Genomic DNA, 24771 nt, shown 5'->3' on the forward strand with positions numbered 1-24771 from the left:
GTGAGATGGCAGGATCAGGTGTGTCATTGTATCAAAGCAAAAACTGTTTTTTATATGACAATAATAAGTATGAATATATTTAACAATAGGTTCATTGTGATAAGAATAAAGTTATTAGTAGCTGCTCCCTCATTCAAATCACAGACAATTATTGCTTGCTCTAATGTTTATTGAATATCAGCCGTTGTTCAGCAGGACCTTCAGTCAGCAGCAGCTTTGGCCTTAACAAAGTGTTATCAGTGATAGTGCGTCTGCCTGCTCGCTGCGGTGCTCTCTGATAATGATTTTTTTTGAGTAAGCAGGATCTCTGGTGGTTAGCTATGGGCCGTGAGGGTTCATTTGCGCTTCAGTCTTTGGATTGGTGTGTGTGTGCATGCGTCAGCGCCGTGGGCTCGACACAAAGCGACTGCTCTAGCAGAAGGCACATTCACATATTTTTTTACATTTTTCGGAAGCCAAAAATATCTCCTAATTGTTTGTGTAAGTAGCCTCAGACTGACTCGTGGGGGTCGCAGCAGGGGGTGTAGGGATGGAGGGGAGGGGCGGGAGCAGAGCCATATTCTCATCCACCAGAAAAATCTCCTTTTACACGATGTTTAGGTCCTTACTGTTGATACAGTCCAAGTCTTTAGAGTAAATGGCTCCAACTTCACTGGGCAAAAGTGAAAATATTATATTTCAAAATGCTCATCTTAACAGCCTCAGTGACAGACCCCATGCTTGGAAAATGAATTATACATATGCTTGATTAACCAGCTGAGTCCCTGCGCTCGATCCCTGAGCAAACACCAGCCTTTTGGAATAAATTAAAGCCCAATATTTCAGCTTCAGCATCAGCAGGAGCCTCTAAATAATTATGTAAATATGAAACAAATTTCCCAAGCAGATTTCCAGCTCTGCAATCCTCCATCATTTTCATGCATACCCCATAAATTAACTAAACTATGCCGATCATTATACTTACACAGAATAGGCTAATTAATACACTTGACAATAGGGTTCTCCAGAGGGGAGGGGGGGCGGCTGAACTAAATCTTCATCACACAGAATCGTAAACCGGAGGCCAAACAGCAGCATGTCGAACTGCTCTCTTGTGGAATCTGCATGAGGACAAAAGATGGGGAATTTACACGATGATCACATGCCTTCAAAAAAAACGTCCCCTGTTTAATCACAACACAGTGTTCCTTGTACAGTTAGAGGAGTTAAAATAGAAGGAGCGAGGATTTGGTTCAGGACCAGCGCTGCAGCTTCTCATTTGGTTGTTTTTGTGTAGTGTCTGCATTTCTATGTGCAAGAGAGAGGAACACAGAGCTCATTATCCAAACCTTCAAATTACAGTCCCTAGCCTTCCAAATCCTTCCAGAAACTCCACAACACGTCCCAGAGGCCAGAGCACAACAGCACCAGTGCTGCTCCATGATCTCCATAACACCATCTTCCTCAGTGCTGCGTATGAATATGGATTATGGAATGTATGGCTGATGGGAGGGGATGGTGTTGGACTACCTAATTACAGTGCTTGTTATAATGACCATCCTTATCTCATCGCACTCTCTTCTCCCCTTGAAAACATCTAACAAGGAGAGAGGATGAATCTAATGTAAATTCACAGACAGAGACAGAGTCTTATTTTCTGAAGGGAAAAAGGATATTCGCGGCTACGTGATTGGATTGAATGGAGAGTTTTTTGCAGTTCTCTCTACATAAGAGAACGCACCAGGTTTTGTAGGTTTACTCCCACACATTAGACTTTAATTACTGCTCCAGTGGGAGAAACCTGTTGACTTGCCAAACCACACATTTATTGGGCAACGCACACATAGGCCAATAGAAATGTCCCCAATATGGATATGTCGGTGAACTTCTTGGTCCTTGGTAGTGCGTCTTGGGTTTATTTGTTATTGTTAAGTCTGCTGGCGACCACGGCGTCTCTGAACCCTCTGTGAACTGGAAGAGACCAGCTCTGTTGTGCTAAAATTCAGCCGAAGAGGCAGTATTTGTATTGTGTCTACCCAGTAGAATTGACAAATGAAATAGACTTGGGTTGAGGCCAGTAACTCCTGGCATAACTGGATGGTAAATTAAACATCATGTGGCTACTGAAACCATTTGGTCTGAATGTATAGAAATAGGTATATTTAAAAATGGCAGATAAAAACAACATAAGAAACAATGTATACAAAAAAAATCAATAACTTAATATAGTTATAGTTAACAAATACTAATTTACATTATCACTGTTTTCATCAAGAATGTATATGAAATGCTACTTATACATTTTTTGCATGTGTAAAAATACAAATATTCTGTGTTGCATGTTTCAGGAATATTATCTCTACACATTCATCCGTGAACAGCGGCCCGTCGATACCATCTATGGCCAAACAATTCAAAATGTCAGGGTGGCTTTCAAAAAATGTTTTCTTAGGAATAAGATGTGGTAACCAGTCTCCAGTGTGGGCACCACCCAGGCACTTCAGTCTCTTCAGCACAAGCTGTAATTCACTGCAAAGCGACACCACAGCCGCCAGAAGGCCACCACAACTATCTGATCTTGCAGTTGTCCTCTCAGGGGCCAACCAGCTATTACATATTTCAGAAACTAGGAAGAAACTGATGTATGCATTATATTCAGCGTGTGTATGTGGAGCCTGTACAAGAAGCCTTAGCAGTGGGGAAGTCACAATTTCCCACTGACACCACAGAGCTCCAAATTTAACCTCCTGGCTTCTTGGCTCTCTTCGCCTGGCCATACAACCCCAGAGCCCTTGGCTGCAGTGGGACTCTCCTCTACACACTGTCATTTCAATGCTTTATTGAGCTCGGATTGCAACAGCCCAGTATTTATATTCACCTCTTAGGGTTTTCATTGGAAAAGGAACAGCATTGTTGGAACACTTGTTTTCTTCGTCTTGACACCGACATACAGCAGCATGGTGATACTTTAACACCACGAAACCTCTCAGGGAGGAGAGTTGGTTGAACACCGGTTGGTTGAACACCGGAAACACATTCTGCCCATTCTGTTTTCCTATAAGTCAAATTTAAACCATGAAACTTCCCTTCTCCAACCTAAACTCAACCATATTCAATCATATGAATCATATGAATCTCATGAGTTCTCCAGAACAGACCTTGCTTTGTGCTTACTCTCTATCTGAAGCTAATGTGGTGCTATTGATCTCACCACCAGAATGTACACAACTCGCATGTGGATGGTTAAGTTGTGGCTCATTTCAAATACGTAAATGTGTGTAAAGTTATGTAACTGCACCTACAGTGGTTAGTTTACACGTTAGTAAACTACAACTGAGCAAACACATATAAATAAAACTTCATTAACAGATTGTTCCGAGCAACTAAAGCTATACTCAACGTCAATTCTGAGGATTCTGAAAAGTAATACGTGTGATATACGGTAGATAGATACAATCATATGTTTTAGTGATAACAAACATCCAATAGAAAACAAAAGGGAGTATCTATAGTAATTTGTTGTGCACAAGTAGATAGTTAGTTTAATGCATGTTAAACTCAGCGGATCATTGAAAGCTCTGATTCATGTTTGTGGTGCGTTATAAAATATTAAGACGTCTTAATTTGAATTTGCAAAGTCTTTCACGTCAATATAAATATTTTATGATGTTATTTGTTTTCTTCTTGTCAGAGTGAATCTCTTCAGCAGCAGAATCACAAGTTTTGATGTGCTATGAAACCACAAACAATCTCAAGATGTCCTCTATACTGAACTTAATACGTTCCTGCGCATGTTCAGTAAAGACTTCCTCCAGATGAACCAGCATCGTCATCACTCCTCAGTGTAGATCAGCAGGTGCTCGAAGTCGACTGGAGGCTCTCAGACGTTCACCCTCATCACACATTTAATCACAAGATCTGATATAATCTAGTTGGATGAGGAATCACATTGCCAGGTATTTCACTGAGCATATTGTTGAGCCCCTGAGGATGAACCCTTAAGATTTCGGACAATCCACTGGCTTTCACATGAATTGAGATGGCTTAAGTTTTGATGAGGAGTAAATCAGCTTCTGGATATTCATCATTGCCAGAGGATGAAATCCATTGTTTTCTAATCATGTATCCAACAAAAGGCCAATATTTCAAGTAACGAGGAAAAATGTCAAAAAAGAGGTTGAGATACAATTTAATTAACAGATTTGTAAGCAGAAGAAGATGAAATGTTTTAATTGCAAGGACAAACCTTTACATTTTTAATTATTGGTTTATTTAGTTTATCAAAACTAATGGTAAGGCTATAGATTAATCATCAGTGGTTGCCGACTCTGTCCAACTCGGTAATTTTGTGCGGTGTGATGAACATTGCAGCCTCCAGGGGCTGCTGTAGCGGGACTGTTTGTCTTGGCACAGTTGCGTGAAACGCAGAAAGATGCAGATTTTGCTCCTCCAGCCTGAAACAGCTACTGAATCTGTCATGGGAATGGTGATGAATTTAATGGAGCCTTTGACTACAAGCTTGGCAAACGCTCAGCTGGCGCAACAAAACTAACTGCCCTCGAATGAAACACCCTAACGTGTAACCAAGCCAAGTTTCCAGAGGGCTTTGTTCTACCCAATAGCTGCCAAAGGCCTGCAATCAGGCGCATCTTATAGCAGAAGGGACTCAACAAATATTCATGTAATAACTAACTAATAACTAGTAAATAGCACAGTTCAATTCTTCAGTTATCACAATATAGAGTCATTGCCCTGTGTGCCAGTGATTCTTGTGAACTGACAATTGTTTAATTCCAACAGTCAAGATGTAAACATACAGACAATATAACCTGTTATTAACAACAAACATCACAAAACATCCTGAATGAGCCAAAGTCAGCAGAAAAAGTACAAAATACTCTCATCTTTGTTTGGTATTGCCCCAAATTAAAATGACTGATGATTCTGTTTTGAAAAATTTCCTTAAAAATCAAGTTGTCTTTTGTTGCATAGATTTTTTTTCAACGTTCATTTCTTGAGTGAGATGTCACATCACCTACTGGGTTGAAAGCATTATGCACAGACGTTTTTGTGATCATTTTTATGATTTAGTTAAGACCAAAGGTTCAAATTCAAAGCTCTGCAGGAGCTAAGTAATTAGTTATTGTGCTTTAACTACAGATAGACACATGCTCTCAAATGATAAGATCACAGCTAAGTAAATATTTTTGTTTGAGCTTTGACCAGAGACATATGATTTATTAATGTTAATAAAGCAGTTCAAATCATTAGTTGGCTGCTGATGGGGAGTATGTTGGGGGGGGGGGGGGGGGGGGGGTAATGGAAGGGTTGAGTTGGTGTCGGCTGACTGAGTCTCTTTGTATTGTCAACATGGTCTTAAAGGGAAGTCGAACACTCCCAGGCTGTAAGAGGACATCAGCTCTACATGCACCATATACTGTCCCCTCTGCTCAGATAACAGTCACTATAGACCCCGCAGCCTGCCGGGACTCGGACCTGAAACATAAGCCCCTTACCATTCATTAAACCTGAATTGTACTGAGGCTGATTTACAGGCTGATTGAAAATACTTCCCCTGCAGAGACAAGTGTCCCCATGCTGAGCAATGCACCAGAGGAACATCTCCAAGATCAAATACACAAAGCAAGGTTATTTGTTCTCTGCATTAGGACCACAGTAAAAAGTTTCTGTCTACACACCCTCCATTTTACCATCTGTAAATACCCCTCTCCGTTTCTTTACTTTAGGTTTTCATCCTAGTTTGGCTCCAAAAGCAGTGTTTGACTGCCTACATCTTTTTATTATTAATTTCTTTAGGGTTTGCTTTTTTAGTCTTAAGACCATCATCAAATGTGACCTTTCAAACTCCAAACATCATTTTGATGATTGTAGTGAGAAATCTCATGAACTTCCATCTTTCAATCTGTCCACGGCACCAATACACCTTATCCAGATGGTACTTTGCAGATTCACAGGTCACAGATAAGGTTTACTTATGATGACTCTCCCACGTAGACCATATTTGTGCATCATGCTGGACAGTGAAATGGTTCGCCAACACTCCCAAGACAGATAAACCTGCATCATTTGTAGTCGTGTACGGTTTTGCTTTGTCTTATCTTTCATCTGGAGGTTTTTCTTGTTCTGCCAAATAGTGACCTGACCGCCACAGTTTCCTTTATCGGACATTTGTTAGTAGAGCAAAAGCTCCAGCTTTATCAAAGTGCTTCCACTTTCCTGAATACCACTAACATGCTGATGCTATACGTCTCCTATATGAACACATTCTAAGTTTAACTGTGGAACTGTCATCCGATGACATTTCCTAAGGGCACATTTTTCCACTTTTCCTCAAAAATTAACCCAATTTGTAATTTTCCGTGACTGTGTATACAAATATTGAATGTAAACTGTGTACATTTATGGGTATACAGCGTGAGAGGCAGTAACAGTGAGACCTCTGCTGTGTATACCACACACTGGCTTCTCATACAATCTCGACTTTGACAAATTATCTGCTGCTCCTCTCTGCTCAAACATCTATCATCCATACTTGCCTCTTATGTGACAAATGAACTCACCCAGCTTATACCCCTTTATTTTCCTTCCCCTGTCACATTCCGATCTGCGTCCTCCGCCCTCCTCTCACTGTTTCCATCACCTCACGTAAACTCCTGTATAGGGAAAGTCATCCAGGACCCAGACAAGAAAAACATGACCCCCAAACAAGGCTTGATGGAATGGGAACCTGGCAAACCCCAGGATATGTGTATGTTTGCGGTTTCCACTCAGGGCATCCTCTGACCCTCAGTACACACTCGTGACCACAGCACCACACACGCTGAGCTGTGGAATGGTGGTGATTTTGCTTTAACAGCACTTTAAGGGACATAGGAACTTACCATGCATTTAAAATGGGTCACAGTGTCAAATATCCTCATCCTGGGTTTAATTTGCCATTGCGGTCTACCTTCCATTTGAAAACCTCTTCCAACAAACCAGCATTACAAATGAGTTTCTGCAGGAAAAACACACTGATGCTACTTTCAAATCTTTCACTGGATGCCCTTCATCATTTGTACCATCTCAGTAGAAAGTCCCCACAATGTTCCGTAATGTGCTCAAAGGGCAGCTGTCTGAGCATAGAGGCTCTCTGGATCTACCACTTGTTAACTAGTGTTTGAATCTTGAACATATAGTTGTGAATGTGCAGGGATTCAGTGTCGATGCCGAATTTGTTCGGTGATGTGATCCCAGTTATTAACTGCTGATTCTGGAGAAATGGAGCAGAGAGTGTGCTGCCAGGACACGGGGTAATAGGAAACACATGAATGTGCAGCAAACTGTAGAGTAGGCTGTCTATGGTACAAACCTGTGTGTCTGTGTGCGCGTGCGTGCGTGCGTTGTGTCTATGCATACTTTAAAGGCTGATATTCAGTCACGTTGGCCGAGACAACTTAGGCAAGAGAAACCAAGAAGAAAGTGTTTGTGTTAGAGCAGAGAGAACTGGCAAGTCTGCAAGCTGTGTGAGCTGAGTGTTCATTTTCCCTTTTTTCCTACCAACTGGGTCTGGAACACAGAGGCACAGACACAGGGGGAGGACTTTGATTTGTACTCCTATCCACTTTGGTTTGTTAGCGCTGTAAGCCATGAGCATGGAGCTAAAACAACTTTCCCAGCTAAAGAAGCAAAGTGTGGCTCAACGGGCAGAGCCTCTGTGGAATCTGTTGTTCATGTAGCAGGAGGCCCCTGAGGTGCTGCCCAGCACTCCACTTCACCATAAGCCCTCCTGTTCATTCTGCTTTGTCTTACTACGGCGAAATCAGGAGTAACCCGAAGGCATCTGTCTGCTTCTGTTCAGCCATTTGTTAACCTTCCACATCAATGTATTGCTTGACCAGATTATTTCATAGTTTGTAGTGTAATTGGTCAATCTCTGAGCCCATTGGCTGTTGTCTGATGATGAATTAGTCTCTGGGGGCATCGGCCAGTCGTTTAATGCGTCCGATGTAGAGAGTGGACATTTTTTGAATGGCACGCAAGGTAAGGGTGTTGTGTCAGTGAAAGTTCAGAAGAAGGTTGCATCTTAAGCCATTTGCAGACGTGTCCTGCGGAGGCTCTCTGGAGAATCGGGTCCGGACCTTCTTTGCAATTAGACCTCAATTTTTATGGCTCCTCTTTCTCATCTGGAGATATTTATCTCTCCTTTTGTTTATTCATTTGTGCATCTGTCGTGTGTGAGAAGTGTCATCAACTCGCTCGCATTCTAAACCAGCAGGGATCCCCTTCTGTGCGCTCACATCGGATTCTACAGACTTTCTACAGACTCTACACTAGGGTGACAGGTGGAGAAAGTCCGCAGCAAGTCTGAAAGCAGCTTTAACGTCGACTGTTTGGTCCTTATGTCTCTTAATTGTCTTAATTATTTGTTTGTTGCTGCAGCTCAGCGTAGACCGGTAGTTGGGCTCTGCACAATGACCAGGTTCAGTACTGCAGCGGATCTTCAGAACCAGGCCTGTCTGTGTTCCACTGTGTTATCTTTACTCCTGATCACCCAAGACACCAGAGCACAAAAGGTCCTTTCCTTGTTAAATAAGTGGCCTCTGTGTCAGTGAGGTTTCTACTAATCAAACACATTTGTCTTGATTTATAGAAGCAGTCAAATACGGCAACAAGCTGCAGAAAATCATCGGTGTGCACAATCACCGACCATGTGCACTGACCACTGACCATTCTCGCCTGTTATCTGTCAACAGAAGGATTTACTGTGTCTCCCTCCCTGATTGTGTTTACTATACATATACTGTGGAGACAGTGGAGTGTTTATTTGTATTGCATGAAGCAGCTCAGCACAGACCTGCTCACATTCTTCTAAACATCACAGGAAACATTTAAAAACTCAAGTTCCAGAAAGTTCAGATTTAACATATGGGAAAGTATCTTTATGTTGTAGTCATTCCAAATTCTAAATGTGTAATCACCCACATCAAATCCTAAATGAAGCCCTATTCACCCTCAGTTACACACGCACATCCTTACACAAAGAGGTGTCAGAGAGCAGCTTATTGAACCATCAATTCCCAGTTCAGGGTTTTCCATGAGGGATATTCAAGGGCAGCCTGACTTAGTTCATTAAACAAGATCAGACAAAAGGGGACCTCCCTGCAGGGACAGCGGTCAGACCTCCGACCCCAGTCATGACCTCTGACCCTGAATGGTCGGGATGTAGAGAGATTCGGTCAGGCAAACATAGTAAAGCCATGCTACAAATGCCTGAGCCTGGATTTAACTTTTGCATGATTTCTTCTTTTATATATTTTTTAAACAAGTTGCTCCAGAAAATCAACAGTAACCATGTTACTGATCCACTGTCTGCGGATTTTATGCTGCCCATCTGGGGCTTATTAAAATGTCCCTGTTAGCGAAAGCTCTTTAATAAATCAGAAATCAGGGAAAGTTGTGCATTTGTGTGCCTGCTTAAAATAAGACGGGATGAATAATAGAAAATGGTGGGGTTGGGGGGGAGCAGAAGATAAAAGAAGATGAGTATTGTGGACAGCAGAATTCAGTATGACCTGTTCTTGAAGTTCATGGTATCAACAGAAATGTTTGATTTAGAGCAGGAACAAGTCATTGCATTGATGCACTGACCTGCAGGTCAACTTCCAGAGATTTACTTTATTAAATTCCTGCCCGCCTAAAACTCCCAGTGTGCCTTGTTTTGCAAGAAAAAAGCCAAACGAGAAGGAACGACTTGACTTTGTTTCAAAGCTATTCAAAGATGTGTGTGGTTGCACTGATGTTATAAAGGACATGACATGTAAAGAATCAGTTGCTTATTTTTTAATGCATTAATTGAGTGGATAGAAAAAACAATCACAATAAATACATACATTTCAACCAAATAATTGTTATCGATATACTAAAAAGTAGTTTGATGGCACATAACAGTAACTTAAATTGTTTGCATGTTAGTGGGCTGATCAATGTTCCTTTATTTTGTGGCCAAACGATCAAATATTCAAATGAACAATAAATTCAGGAAAAGAAAAAGACAGTAGTGATGGAGAGGAACTGGAAGACTCAAACATGGGTTTTATAAATAGAAGTAGAAAAATCATTCCCTTATATTTTTACCTCGGACATCCAATAATGTTAATATAAATGGTAAAATGATCTAAATAAAAACATGACATACAGCATCAGCATGAAAACTAGTGCTGATGCTGCTTAAGTAATTGCTTTGCGTTCTTCAAGATACAATTTCTCCTAAATGAATTAAATACAAAAAAAAATACAAATACATTTGCAGATATAAAAGTAGGTGATGGGACTCTAACTTCATGTTGGGGGGAAAATGGATCAAAAAGTCAGAAGAACACTACTTTCAGAAATGTATTTAGTAAATTATTACTTTTATTAGCAGTTCTATCTTTCCTTATTGTTGCTTTTTTCAATACAGAGCAATTTAGGGATTTCACCGTTGAGGGGGAGGGTGCTTCTGTCAAAGGACAGCCAGCAGCTGGCCACGCCTGCTAAGTCCTCCCCACAAAACCCACCCACCAGCTCCATCTGCTTTCAAAGTGGAACGCCCTGACACCCGCACACACACACACACACACACACACATACACACACACTCACACAAAATATTCAGCACTCTTTGAGCTCAAGCGTGTGGATGCGTACATCTGTTACACCAGATCCCTTATAAAACAATGAAATGTGCATTGACTTATCGAGTCTATGACAGTGGATTTAGGAGATGACACCTGTCACTCTTACACAGAGGACACTACTACTCTGCTTCAATGGCATTCAATCTGACAGCACAAATGAATAATGACTTGTAGTTGAAACTCCAGTCGAAACTTGGGCCGGATCCTTGACGTTAGACTTTCTCTTGACCTGCAAAAGAAAGTCTTAATTATATTCTTGTCGTAGATTAAAAGGAATCTAAAATACATAATCCCTTTAAAATTCTGCCCTTAACCTGTCTTCTTCTTTCTCTCACCAGCCGACAGCTTTAATTAAACTGTAGCATGATCCCCAAACACATGTGTCCAGTCCTGACCTTCAGACATTTACAAGGGTGTTAATGTTCCCAGCATTTACTGTGAGAGCGTAGAGACACATTTACATGGATGGACACACGGACACATACTGTAAGTTCTGGAGTCAGATAGCTACGGGAGCAGCAGATTAACATGGTGCTCGTCCAACACTTGAGACTCCCAGCATATACAGGCCTGTTTCCACTGGGAACTGACTTCCCAAGCCTGGGCAAACAACACAGAGAGAGAGAGAGAGAGAGAGAGAGAGAGAGAGAGAGAACCAGAGGAAGAGAGAGCAAGAGAATGAGAAGCAGCAAACAGAAAAGTCAGGGTGGAAAGGGACCTGACAGGGGAATGCATTATTTATCAATCCACAGTTCCCTCCTTCATCCTTTACTCCTCCTCTTTCTCTGCTCACGCCTCCCCTTGTTCTCCTGTGTTGTACTCTCTCCACCTCCCAGTCCCCTTCTCCCTCTTGCTCGACATCCCCAAGTCTTTCCCTTTCAATCTTTTAATCCCCCTTCTCCTCCTCCTCCTCCTCCTCCTCCCCCTCCTCCGCCTCCTCCTCCTCATATTCAACTTACTCTTGGTCATCTTCCACTTTCTTGCAATTCTCCAGTCTATGGTATGAAGCTTCTCTTTGTGCTTTTAATGAAATCAGTAACCCCACAGACAGAAATAAAGAAATTAGTTACCTTTCATGGCTGAATCTTCAAGCAATTAAAAATAAAACACAAAATATTGTATTTCTCCATCATTTGGTCTCGGCTTCAAATCTGACAGGAACATGAGAGACCAGTGGCCAAGACAAAGATCAGCCTGAGTTAAAAAAAGAATTTAAAGTGCATAAGTCTGCTGAAATATTGTCATGAGACGACATCAGTCATGAGACAGACCGTCAGAAATCAGGGGTAAAACCGTCTAATTAGCCAGTGCATCATAAAAAAAAATGTTTTCTCACTAACAAATCAAAACCTGGGAGTTAACTGCTGATTTCCAGCGTGCACTACTTCCTAGTACTTTTTACAATGTCAAATGTTTTAATAACACCCTGGTTTTTTTCTCTTTTCTGTGTTTCAGGTTGCCGGTTTAAAAAGACCTGAAGATGCTGAGATTGAGGATCCAGATGAATGAAAGAGCCCCAGTTCTCTTTATTTATTACCTTCACAATGTGTGTGTGTGTGTGTGTGTGTGTGTGTGTGTGTTTGTATGTCTGTGTGTGTGAGAGAGAGAAAGAAAGAGACACTGAGAGAGAAAGAAAATTGAGAAGATATGAATGCATTATTGCATTATGAACGGTACTTACGATTTCAGTTTATTATTTACAAATTTTGTTTACTTTTTATAAGGCTCCAATGACTCATATATCATTGTCACAGTATAAGCGAAAGGTCTTTACTATTGGTACATATTGTGTTTTGTGTTTGTAACTAGCCTCCTATTTAAGAATGTATATTTGTACGTATGATATACTCATTTAGAAACTATACAATGGACAGTTTTAATATTGTTTCATCTCCTCACCATTAAACTGCTCTGCCAGGACACATAACACGACAAACACATATCTGAGACATGCATACGAGCAAAATTGCATCTTGAAAATAAGATGCATAGATTGAAAGACAAATTGGTTGGTTTTCCGTTTTCTAATCTTATCTCTAGTGAGTGGAAAAGCTAATAATAAGACAATAATAGTGGAGGGCTCTCAGCGGGTTGGACACAGCCTCTGGCAGCCATATTGGAGGTCCATGGTTATTTGGTACCTGAAAGCAGCTGTAAATGTAGAACTTGGTTGAGCCAGCAGTCGAGACATGGGTGAAAATGATCTGCTTTTGTCAGATCATCATTACAGTATCACTCAGATTTAAACGTTTCTGAATCCGATTTGACACTGGTACTAAAATGTTATCTCAATCGATCAGAATCGAAGGACAGAAGTGAGAACCTGCTTGTAGGAAAAACATTAGTAACACAATTTCCTATGGACTTCCATGATGGAACCACAGCTGGCTGATTTGAGTTTTATGTTGCAAACAAAAAGCCACTGCAACTCCAGGAGATGTTGATGGTGCACACATACCAGGGACTGCACCAACCTGTATATGTAAGAATATAGGCTATAGACGCAATACCGTAATGGACAACAGCTGCAAGTGTGTGCGTTTGATAGAGACGTGTGTGTGTGTGTGTGTGAGAGTGTTTGTCCTCGTGAGTGTATTAAACATGGGCAATAGCAAAGCATTGGTGCTTCCATCCATGTAAATGAGCTAATGTACAAAATGTAAAACACCAAGGCAATAGGCTGTTGTTTGATTTGGCCCAAGACAATCCTCCCCTTCACTTTCTGTGATACCATCAAAAGATCTGCAATATTCTATCGGAAACGGATGATCTATGTCAATAACCCCAACCCTGCATCCAGCTCACGGTGGTGTGTATGTGCAGTATGAATAATTGCGGCAGTGAGTAACTTTGATCAGTCACTCCATCGCCAACATGTGTTCCCATGCAGGGTCCCCCCCCCCCCATATGTGTGCCCCTCAACATCATACATCTTCTGTGTTTTTAAACTTTTTATGACGCTACAATGAAGGTATAACCTAGTGTCATCAGCAAAGATGTTTATACTGTTTTTGATCTTTCTTTTGCTGTTTTGTGTGAATATATCTGAATATTACAGCTTAGACATATGGTAATAATTGTGAAGTACTATCAATTCAATGGCTTCCTCTTTATCAATCAGATTGATATTGACTGAAACACCAATATTGGCCCTACACGGCTGATTAGCCGGTGAGATGAGGCTGCAAATGGAGCATTGGAAACTGTTGATACTTGTCATGTCACTCCATGGCCTTTTAAATACACACGTGTGTACGCATGCACGCACACACACACACACACAAACACACACTATTATAATATAGATGTCTTGCCTGCTTGGATAAACTACCTTCACCTACATTGTCCTTTTAGCTACAGTACAGTATAACCCTGCAGCCCCTATACCACCCCCACAACCCCCCCTCCAGCTGGTATTTTTTTTTGCAAGTTGTCACATTTAATGAATAGGTTTCCGATTTTAATACATCCGTCTCGAAACATCACATCATTTCATCCCTCTTCTTCTGTGATATAGAGATGTTGTCAAAACCTTCAAGGCGTGAGCTGTTCAAAAATACATTCCAAAGTTCAGCTGTAGCTCAGATGAGGCTTCAGCAGCCAATTGTTACTCACCTGTGTTTAGGTTGAATTGGATTTTATTAGCTGCTGTGATGGAGTGCCCAGGTTGTTCTGTTGCAGGGCCTGGCAGCAGGCTGTCATATTAGCTTTGAAAAACGTGATAAGTGGATCGAGGCTCAAATCTAAGATGTTCTTTGTTTCTTCTCTGCCCTGTGGTGTCCTTAAATAACTTGATTTGATTTGAAATTGTCATGCTACTGCTTGTTGGGTTACATCTGAGTGGCACACAGTAACTAAATTACTACATGAAAGAAACATAAATGTCATATCTCCATCATACTTTCCTCGTGCTTTTCCAGAGTTTGGGGTGGAATAAACGGCACCGCACTGGAGAACTGTTACCACCAACTGTTCTTAATCTGGTTGCAGCCCTGGTTGTGCTGATTTTCCAAAAACCATTGCATGGAAACGTTTTCACTGAATATTAAATTTGACTAATCTTTTGAATGCATTTGTCACAGAACAAGGACTGTGGACTGTTTCCTCTATCCTAACTATTATCCTGAGTAACTTATCTTTTAAAGTGGGAAAAGCAAAGATATACAATTGGAGTTTTAAAGCACATCATCATTAATGTGGGCCAGTCTTGCTTTTTCTGACCACAGAGAGCAGCGGCTTTGGGGCAAAGATTTATAATTATGGGATAAACTCTCCCCAATAGTGTTTTGAAAATGCACTTATAAATTAGCCCTTACATTCCAGCCTGTATGTCAATTTAAAGCACTTCCATTGCCCTTATTGATCAAATTAAATATATACACTTTTTCCTGGCCTCAATAATTGGAAACCCACTGTATATACAACACATATGCACCCTTGCTTTGCCTTAGGCAGAGTCAACCAGCCCCTCTTACAAATGTTAGTATTCTGCCTGGTTTTGAACCGTTAGCACAGATTGAGGAAAGCTTGTAGAAATGCTGTTATCTAACTTATCTTGTGGCTTTCCAGTGTCGTCCCCAGGCTGTGATTGTACAGCGCCAAAAAAAAAAAAGAGCGCAGGAGAGGTGGCAGTTAACGCCAGTAAAGTGGCATGACAGTACACACTAAATACCATCGAACTGTACCCAGCCTTGCGTGGCATTAAGGGATTGCCGACAGTATTAGCAGCTAAATAATAATTTACCCCACTAACGGCCCCCCAACACCCCATGCACACACACACACTCGAGCTTGTCCCTCATAACCACCCCAACTTCTGTGGAGCTCTGTCAGCCTGCAGTCTTGTGTAAAACTTTGGATTCCTGAGTGGGCCGAGTTCCTGAAGGCTCTCGGTCCAACCTTGAAAGTTCCTCATGTATCTCATATAACGTCCAGCGAAGGGAAAGACTGTGTGACATTGCACATTTAGCACTGTGAGAAGAGACATTAGAAAATCAATACAAATGTCAAAGGTGGAGATTGAAGAAGCAATGACACACTTTGTATGACGTGAAACACAGATGCTTCCATCATGTTTGTATACAGGGTGGCAAATGTCCTCTTACTGCTATCAAAGAGAAGTCGTACATGGATCTACGTATATGATGAATATATATATATGATATTTTTGGCATTCTTTATCATGTGGATAGAAGGGGCGTCGGTTTAGAAACATCCAGCCTGCATCCCTCGCTGTGCTGAACAAAGAATTTATGTTTCAACAAGGCTTCTCTCACATTTTATTTTTCTTCTTGTATGCTGCACTGACAAATTCACCATCTTGACATGTGGTTTGGAAAACAGAAGTGTCATCAGTCACTTCATCAATTGAAACAATATATTATACAGTAGAATAGCTGTTGCATTTATTTGGTACAACCTGTATGTAATGTTATTATGGAAGATGTAATGTCCTTCTGTAAATGTTGTTTAATGTTGTTTTACCTGAAATAAAATTGATTATATGATTCAGATGCTTCAGTGGAGCGCTGACTTGCCTCTCTGTTTTTCTACAGTGTATTGCCATTGGTTGTAATATATACAATTAAAAACTCTAATTCTATTTTAATAATCTAGGCTCATGGTCTTAAGTAGGCAGCGCACATTTCAGCACCCGTCCAAATCCACTGTTTCTGGTTTAATGGCAGAAAACAAGGTTACTGTGGCAGGCACCTTTATCATAGGAACACCAGACCATCCTTTATAAAAGAAAAAGAGAAAATGTAATAATTCTTTCATAATTCTTTGCAGCATTAATATTTAAAGCGACACAACCTCGTAGTAGGACCCGGACACACCTACGTAAATATAAAAAACAGAACAGCTGTTTTATTCTATACATTTCAAATCATTATAAAAACGTTACCTCAACCTCCTAACTGTGGAATGAGCACGTTCATATTTTTTCTCCACTTAAATTAGATTGAAGGTTTTTGTCCGTAAATGTTTCACTTTTTATTGACTTGCAGCCTCATTTTGCAGTCAGGTCAGACCCCTCCACTGACACGTTTACAAGATACAAGAGACATTTATTTATCCCAAACACATACACAGACACACTCTTGCAATAGAGGGAAATTTGTCAGTCTGATGTCTTCCCAATGATCTGCCCATAGTCCAAGTTTTTCTGCCACTAGTCCACCGCCTCTTCACTTTCCTCTGCTGCTTCAGCTTCACACTGAATGTAAGATGTTGCCAACATCTGTCCAACTTTACCTGGAACCATTTGAAAATAGAGGCTTGCATTCTCTGCATCTTCCTGCTTCTTTATTGCAAGTTTATTTCAGACTTATTTTTTTTAACTTATGTTGGTATGGAAAGCTTTCTATTGCAGCATCAAATTGATTTTAAGTCTGCAAATAAATGTTCATGGCATAGTGATACATTAAGTATAATAGGCTCAAAGAAAATTGAATAAATACAAAATTAATACAACAAATTAGGACAAAACATTGTCGACTAAATGTGCACGCCTCATTCAGATCACAAAGGCACACGGTTTGTTTACACAGCCGAGTTTAGAGCTGAAAAGTGTGTTTCATTCCACAGTGTTTGGTTTACGTGTCATATTCTGTCATTAGCCAGGCTTCTCGTATCTAAACAATGGAAGAATTTACTCACAAGAAGCTAATGCAACATGTAGGTGGGAGGTGAAGTCAGTAGACTGGCGCTCTATGCCTGGGTGATATAAGCCCTATGCCAAAGTGTGCTATGGTCCTGCAGGTAACAATTAACATAATGTATTACAAATCAATGAGGCATGTCTGACGTCATATTAATTAAAGTTCTAACGTTCCTTAGTCAATGTTCATTTTGTGCTACTTGCCTCTTCCCTCCTGATAACAGACAGACCGGCTCCAGCTGGAATGCATTGCTCTCATCTTGTCTGCATTACACAGTTTATGTATTTTTCCACCTTCAGCTGATTTCTCTTTGTGCAGTAATAAACATTCTCTGTGCAAGGGCTGATTACAGGAAGTTATGCCCTAAATGGGACTTGGAAAAGACATGAAACAAGCTATGCACACAGGCTAACACTGAATCATGCATTCTTGATTTCATTGAGAGTAGTTTTCAGTTTGTGTATTGAATGAATGCTGTGAGGAGATGTACTGTTCCATTAAAATTAAACTAGACATAGACAGACATTAGCAGAATAGACGGTGGCTGTGAAAATAAACTAGTAAAGAGTCAAGGAAGCTATGTCAGTCCAATGGAATCGTCCAATAAAGATACAATTCGTACAATGTGACACATGTTAGAGCGACAACAACACTCTGAAAGTGCTGTTTTCAACCTGAATTGACTGATTCTTAGGCAGGAACAATAAACTGTTCATATTTAAAGCTAATTATTTAATAATGGTTTATAGCTACCCATAACTATGTTGGATTATATAATTATCCATCAGCACACTTCTCTTGTTGTACAGAAGTTACCAATGTCTTGTGAAATTGTCTGAGTCTTTTTGATACAGTTAATTTCTCAAGATAATATGACAAATCTTCACTTTTTTAAGTTTGAATTCTGAGATCAAAAAATATTTGACTTCAAAAACATCTTTTGGGCTCATGAGAGAAACGTATCAACATTTGGAATCCATGACAAACAAGCTTATATTTAATTATAGCATGGAATTCATGTTTTAAAATGGAAATGAGCTGTGAGAAAGAAGTATACATGATTGTCAGTGAAGCAGGAATAATACTTGTCAGGTACTTTAACTGGCTCAGCAGCGCTTTGCTAATAACAGTGCAGAGGTGAACTGAAATGAACCTCTGCAATTCAGGCAAACATCAGGGAAACTGTAGACCCTCCCTAACCCCCATCTGTTAGGTCCTACTAGGAAACAGATGAGAGAGAGAGAGAGAGAGAGAGAGAAAGAGAGAGAGAGAGAGAGAGCGAGAGAGAGAGAGAGAGAGCGAGAGAGAGCGAGAGAGAGCGAGAGAGAGAGAGCGAGAGAGAGAGAGAGAGAGAGAGAGAGAGCTGTAAAGTTATTCGCACTGAGACAGATGTAAACAGGAAGTTGTCAATGAAGTTAACGGGGTATTCACATGTTCATCGTCAGACTATATATATATATATATATATATAATTTATTATCATTATCACAGTTCTTCATTAAATATCTACAATAACCAATAATCAAAATTGTTTGTTTTTTATATTTTATGAAATTTCCTTTTTTATTGGAGGTTCTGGATGTGTTTTTCATTCTCACTTTCATTCCATCATGATGCTTAAAAAAATTCTAATTTTTCTTTCTCACTACATATTCACACACACACAAACACACACATGTCCTTGATCAGTGAGCAGTGGGGTCTATTCTGAGCAGAGTCCCGTGAAACCCAAGTGTTTCCTCGTGGCTGCCTCCTCATCCTTCACCCTGATTAACCAGCTGCAGTGTGTCTGTTGTGCGTTTGCGCTGCAGTTGTGTGGGTCTGGAGGGACATGTCAGCAGTCTGGGACAAATCAAACACAGCTCATCATGACAGTTTAAAGGACAAGTGTTTATGCAGTTTGAACCAGGCGATTGTGTATTTTTGATTATTTTCTGGAACAGGTTTTATTTTGTATGATCTGAAAGATCTGCTCACAATGTCCATCACACGTATATTGATTGATTGATTGATTGGAGGACCGGTATTTTTGCATATTTGAATCCTTCGGATGTATGCATTTCTACTAGAGATTTTTATGTTTATTTTAATTTGTGTTGTTGCTTTGAAAATAATAAGTAATTTTAAATCTAACTCAAAGAAAATTTACATTTAGTTTGCAATTTCCCACACACGTAAAAACTATTTTGACCAAAATAAGATGAGAAAAAAAGTCCAGACGTGCAAAGTGGCCAATTGATTTATTGACCGTGTTGAATTGATCTGGTACCACGCGCTTCTTGAAAGGGCCTGAAAACTAAAGAAATGATGAAGTAGAGATAAATAGATAGATAGATAGATAGATAGATAGATAGATAGATAGATAGATAGATAGATAGATAGATAGATAGATAGATGTCACATGCAGCTCATAAGTGGCCTTATTGAGTCTTTCCCGAACTGTGCACTGCAATTCTGTGTACAGGACTTTTATTTCGAAAGCGCTGAGCGGAAGCGCGGCTGCAGGGACGTGAGTGTGAGCGCGGTGAGGCGCAGTGAGGCAGCGCAGAACAGGTTGGAGCAGCAGACCGACGCTGCGCCGCGCACACACCGGAGACTCCTTTCCTGGAGGAATATGGGCTGTTTTTGTTGATTTCTGCGTTTGTGATTAAAACCTGTGGATTTTTATATTTCCTGTCGTCTCGTCCGCCAGGCTGAGAAGGAGCCGGCGGGAGGAGGACTGCTGGACACCCTGTGGGAGAAGCGGCTTTTTATTTTTGTTTTACGCTGCACAGAAACGCCAACAAAGAGCATTCGGGAAGTAGCCCGCTGCGATAACGCAACTTAGTTCAGCAACAAACACAAAGTGCGGCGGTGGACACGCGCGTCAACATGCTGCGCAACAGAACCCTGCGTGCGCTCCTCACGCTGTCGTGTTGTGTGCTGTTCCTGAACGCGGGGATGTTCCGGGTGAACGCGCAGTACGGGGACCGGGGCATGTCGATCCCGGAGCACGGGTTCTGTCAGCCCATCTCCATTCCGCTGTGCACGGACATCGCGTACAACGAGACGATCATGCCAAACCTGCTGGGTCACACCAACCAGGAGGACGCGGGGCTGGAGGTGCACCAGTTCTACCCGCTGGTGAAGGTGCAGTGCTCCCCGGACCTCAAGTTCTTCCTCTGCTCCATGTACGCGCCCGTGTGCACGGTGCTCGAGCAGGCGCTGCCGCCGTGCCGCTCTCTGTGCGAGCGGGCGCGCCAGGGCTGCGAGGCGCTCATGAACAAGTTCGGCTTCCAGTGGCCCGACAGCCTGGCGTGCGAGTCCTTCCCGGTGCACGGCGCCGGGGAGCTGTGCGTCGGCCAGAACATGTCGGACCGCACCGAGCCGGAGCCCCCCGCTCCCTACCCCACCGACAACCCGCAGACAGGCCCCATGAGCGGTCAGTTCAGGTGCCCGGCCTCGCTCCAGGTGCCCCCCTATCTGAACTACCGCTTCCTCGGGCAGGAGAACTGCGGGGCCCCGTGCGAGCCAAAGAGATCCCACGGGATGATGTACTTCAGCGAGGAGGAGCTCAAATTCGCCAAAATCTGGATCGGCATCTGGTCGGTGCTCTGCTGCGCTTCCACCTTATTCACCGTGCTGACCTACCTGGTGGACATGAAGCGCTTCAGCTACCCCGAGCGGCCGATCGTCTTCCTCTCGGGGTGTTACACCATGGTGTCCATCGCCTACATCACTGGGTTTTTACTGGAGGACAAGGTGGTTTGCAATGACAGATTTGATAACGACATACGGACTGTGGTGCAGGGGACTAAGAAGGAGGGCTGCACCATCCTCTTCATGATGCTCTACTTCTTCAGCATGGCCAGCTCAATCTGGTGGGTCATCTTGGCCCTCACCTGGTTCCTGGCAGCCGGGATGAAGTGGGGCCATGAAGCCATCGAGGCTAACTCTCAGTACTTCCACCTGGCAGCCTGGGCCGTGCCCGCCATCAAGACTATTACCATCCTGGCTGTTGGGCAGGTAGATGGAGATGTGTTGAGTGGCGTCTGCTTTGTGGGCATCAACAGTGTGGACGCCCAGCGGGGCTTCGTCCTGGCACCGCTGTTTGTTTACCTCTTCATCGGGACCTCCTTCCTCTTGGCGGGCTTTGTGTCCCTGTTCCGCATCCGGACCATCATGAAGCACGACGGCACCAAGACGGAGAAGCTGGAGAAGCTGATGGTGCGGATAGGGATCTTCAGCGTGCTGTACACCGTGCCCGCCACCATCGTCATCGCCTGCAATTTCTACGAGCAGGCCTTCCGGGAGCAGTGGGAGAGGACGTGGATCAGCCAGACGTGTAAGACGTACGCTGTGCCCTGTCCGGTCCAGAACCACCCCAACATGAGCCCGGACTTCACTGTCTTCATGATAAAGTATCTCATGACACTCATCGTGGGCATCACGTCCGGATTTTGGATTTGGTCCGGGAAAACACTCAACTCCTGGAGGAGGTTTTACACAAGACTGGCCAACAGTAAACAGGGTGAGACCACGGTGTAATGTGGGGCCACCGCACACAGACTGACAAACTGAATGATAATCCTCTTTATTATTTCCATCTGAATTGTCTTTGAGACACTCTGTATGTTTTTTTTAAAATGTACATATGCATTTGTGAGATTTTTGTAAGTATATATTTGTATTTAAAGATTTTTACGATTTCTTTCTTTTTCGAAGAATTCATTATTTTTTTTTTCACGGACTCACTGTGGACACTACTGGGAGCATTTCACGTCGAGTGTTTGCGCCTTTGATCAGAGCGCTGCCTGTGAGCAGCGGGGTCTATTCTGAGCAGAGTCCCGTGAAACCCAAGTGCTTCCTCGTGGCTGCCTCCTCATCCTTCACCCTGATTAACCAGCTGCAGTGTGTCTGTTGTGCGTTTGAGCCGCAGTTGTCTGGGTCTGGAGGGACATGTCAGCCGGCTGGGACAAGCGACGGTGCCCAGGTTGTGAATGTGAGTCGTTGTGACAGATGGTTGCGGCCTGTAGCTCAGGTCGCGACGGTTCAAACATTCCTATCCAAATAAAACACAGGTATTCATGACAGATTGAAGGACCAGACCAGTGTTGTTGCATGTTTTAATCCTTTCGATTGTGTCTTTTTTAATTGAGATTTTCATTGCGTTTTTCCCGCTGTCCTGGAAACAGCTTTTTTCCAGTCAGATATGAAAAATCTGCTTACAGTGGTCCTCATGGCTGAGCTCTATTTCGTTCAAAATGTTGTCGTTGCATTACAGTGCATGTGTCAAATCAAACCAAACTGAAAAGAAGCTGCATTAGGACACAACAATAACACAACTTTGACAAAAATAGGAAACAGACTTCACACGTTTAAGGTGACCATTTGATTGATTTACTGGGATGACAGGAGCAGGAACCAGGGGCTTTCTGAAAGGAAGGAAAACATAAAAATACTGTGATGTCAGCTGTTATGAAAGCGATGGTCTAAAACATGCAAACACACGGTGCTCCTTGACAACAGTGTTTCAAACAGCATTAGCACAGTGTGTATTTTTGTTTAGTGAATTTAGAAAATCCACTCCAGTGGCAATTTGAGTTCTTAAAATACAAAACTGGAAAACAAACAAAGCGTAAGACATCTGTGTCTTTAACCACATGTATAACTTGTACCATTTTCTGCATTCAGTGCTATGTAAAATCACTGGACACCCTTTGAGCATTTTACAGTTTGTTTAACTAATCAATATTTAAAAAATGTCACATTTTCTTACAATTTTCTATTAAACCACAGCACTGAGAACTACATTTCATGCATTCAAATAAGTAGTGTGAGCAAAAATAGGTTAATCAGTGTACAGTTTGAATCAGCGGTAAATTAATTGATCCTTGAAATAATCTGGACTATTTTTTGAAAATGTATTCATTATTTCAGTAATTTCTCAAGCAAAACTTCCAATCATCTGCAGGCTCTGGTTTCTCCCATGTGAGAATTGTCTGCTCCTGCTTTGGTCACGTATGAGCTGAATATTCTGGGCCCTTGGATTGTCAGTGCACCAAAAAAAACAACTATTTCAATACGCGACCTCAGGCCTTTCAGTGAGCATTTGTGTCAGGATTCAGACATAGTAAATAATAAATAAAGTAAAATAGCAGATTTATTAATGAAAATGAGCGAGACTTCATCAGATGAAATGTGTGAAAACTATTGACGTCTCTTTGAAGCTGTGACTGCAGGTGCTGTAAATGATGCATAACTGTCATCTGCAAACATTTTGACTACTGCCAGGGAAAATCCAAAACTAATCACAGTAGAGTTATGAAATATTTTTGGGCGCAGAAGAAAAAATTGCTTTTTGGAATGGCAACTAGATAGATAACTTTTGGGGTCAGGGTAAATCAGTTAAGAAAAGAAGCAACACTGATATTGCTTTATGTGACGTAAGAGATGACTTTAGATGAGGTTGTCAGTTACTGAGCTGTAAATGCATCTGGATGTTTCTTTTCTTTTATTTTGTTTAGATAATCTACTTATAAAATCATCATGGCACATTTAAAAAGCATTTTCTATTATTAGTGTAATTCAGCAACGGTCATTAGAAGTAATAGAATTTCCTTAGGGGGTGTCCAGACGGAAACATGGCATTGTGAATATGGCTCTCAAGCTGATCATAGGAGAGGTTGTCTGTCCTGCACATATCACCAATGTTTGTAACAATACATGTTTTTGAATTGTTGTTTTATTTTTTTATATGACCCTAACCTGGAGGGTGAATATGTCAGTTATTGCTGCGAGGCGACTTGGGAGGTGCATGCAGGGTAATATGACCCCAGTGAGCGTAGCTGTGTGTGTGCACGGTGGGACTGAAGAGCAGCCAGCAGCTTGCATGTCTTCCACTGCAGGAGAAAGGAAGCCTTGTGCTGAAATGCAGAGCAGCTGCTGTCAGTGCAGCTCAGCTCACACACACATCATGACTTGTGTTCTTGTCAAATGCTCTTCCACATGGTGCTTCCGATTCATAATAATCCTTTCATTGTGTTGACGGCTCTACAATAGTCATGGCTTTGAAGTAATTTCCCTTGCATTTGCTATGAAGAGAACCTTTATATTTATAGAAAAAAGAAATATATACGATCGATTTCTTTATGAGAATAAAAAAAGTCTCACCCTTGTAACTGTCGAGCATTTGTAAAATGTCTTTTGTTCTGTAAAAATGCCAAAGAAACATAAACCTGCTCATTTGGCAGATTTATATATAATAATATACTTGTATAATGTATATTCTATAAATGTCTGTAAGATATGTACGAACCTCACACCCTACCAAAAAATGTATAGGTATTTTTTTAACTATTCCAATTTTTGTCTTAAATCTAATAAGATTTTAAGGTAAAAGATGGGATTGCTCCAAGGTCAATTTGGGCAAAGTATAGCAACAAACTGAAACCCTGAAGCTGGAAAATCAA

At 41.6% G+C, this 24771-nt stretch overlaps 2 protein-coding genes across 3 annotated transcripts in view; both read left to right on the forward strand.

Annotated features, from left to right (window-relative positions):
• The window catches only part of cdk14 (cyclin dependent kinase 14), a 143245-nt gene extending 127072 nt beyond the window's left edge, over window positions 1-16173 (forward strand). For both annotated transcript variants that reach the window (XM_062399828.1, XM_062399829.1), the window contains one exon: window positions 12114-16173. The gene's annotated coding sequence lies outside the window, so the exon portion shown is untranslated. The remainder of the gene's footprint in view (window positions 1-12113) is intronic.
• A 3714-nt stretch (window positions 16174-19887) lies between these two features.
• Window positions 19888-24541, forward strand: fzd1 (frizzled class receptor 1). Its single transcript, XM_062399827.1, has one exon. It carries the CDS (start codon window positions 20192-20194, stop codon window positions 21845-21847), a length of 1656 nt encoding a protein of 551 aa, XP_062255811.1. The 5' UTR covers window positions 19888-20191; the 3' UTR covers window positions 21848-24541.
• The last annotated feature ends 230 nt before the right edge of the window (window positions 24542-24771 follow it).

This window comes from Platichthys flesus, chromosome 11 (genome assembly GCF_949316205.1).
Source record: "Platichthys flesus chromosome 11, fPlaFle2.1, whole genome shotgun sequence".
In the NCBI taxonomy this organism is placed as follows: Eukaryota; Metazoa; Chordata; class Actinopteri; order Pleuronectiformes; family Pleuronectidae; genus Platichthys; species Platichthys flesus.

Bases quoted from the DNA above. Each gene is read 5' to 3' on its own strand.
- fzd1 (XM_062399827.1), top strand. From the start codon at position 20,192: ATGCTGCGCAACAGAACCCTGCGTGCGCTCCTCACGCTGTCGTGTTGT.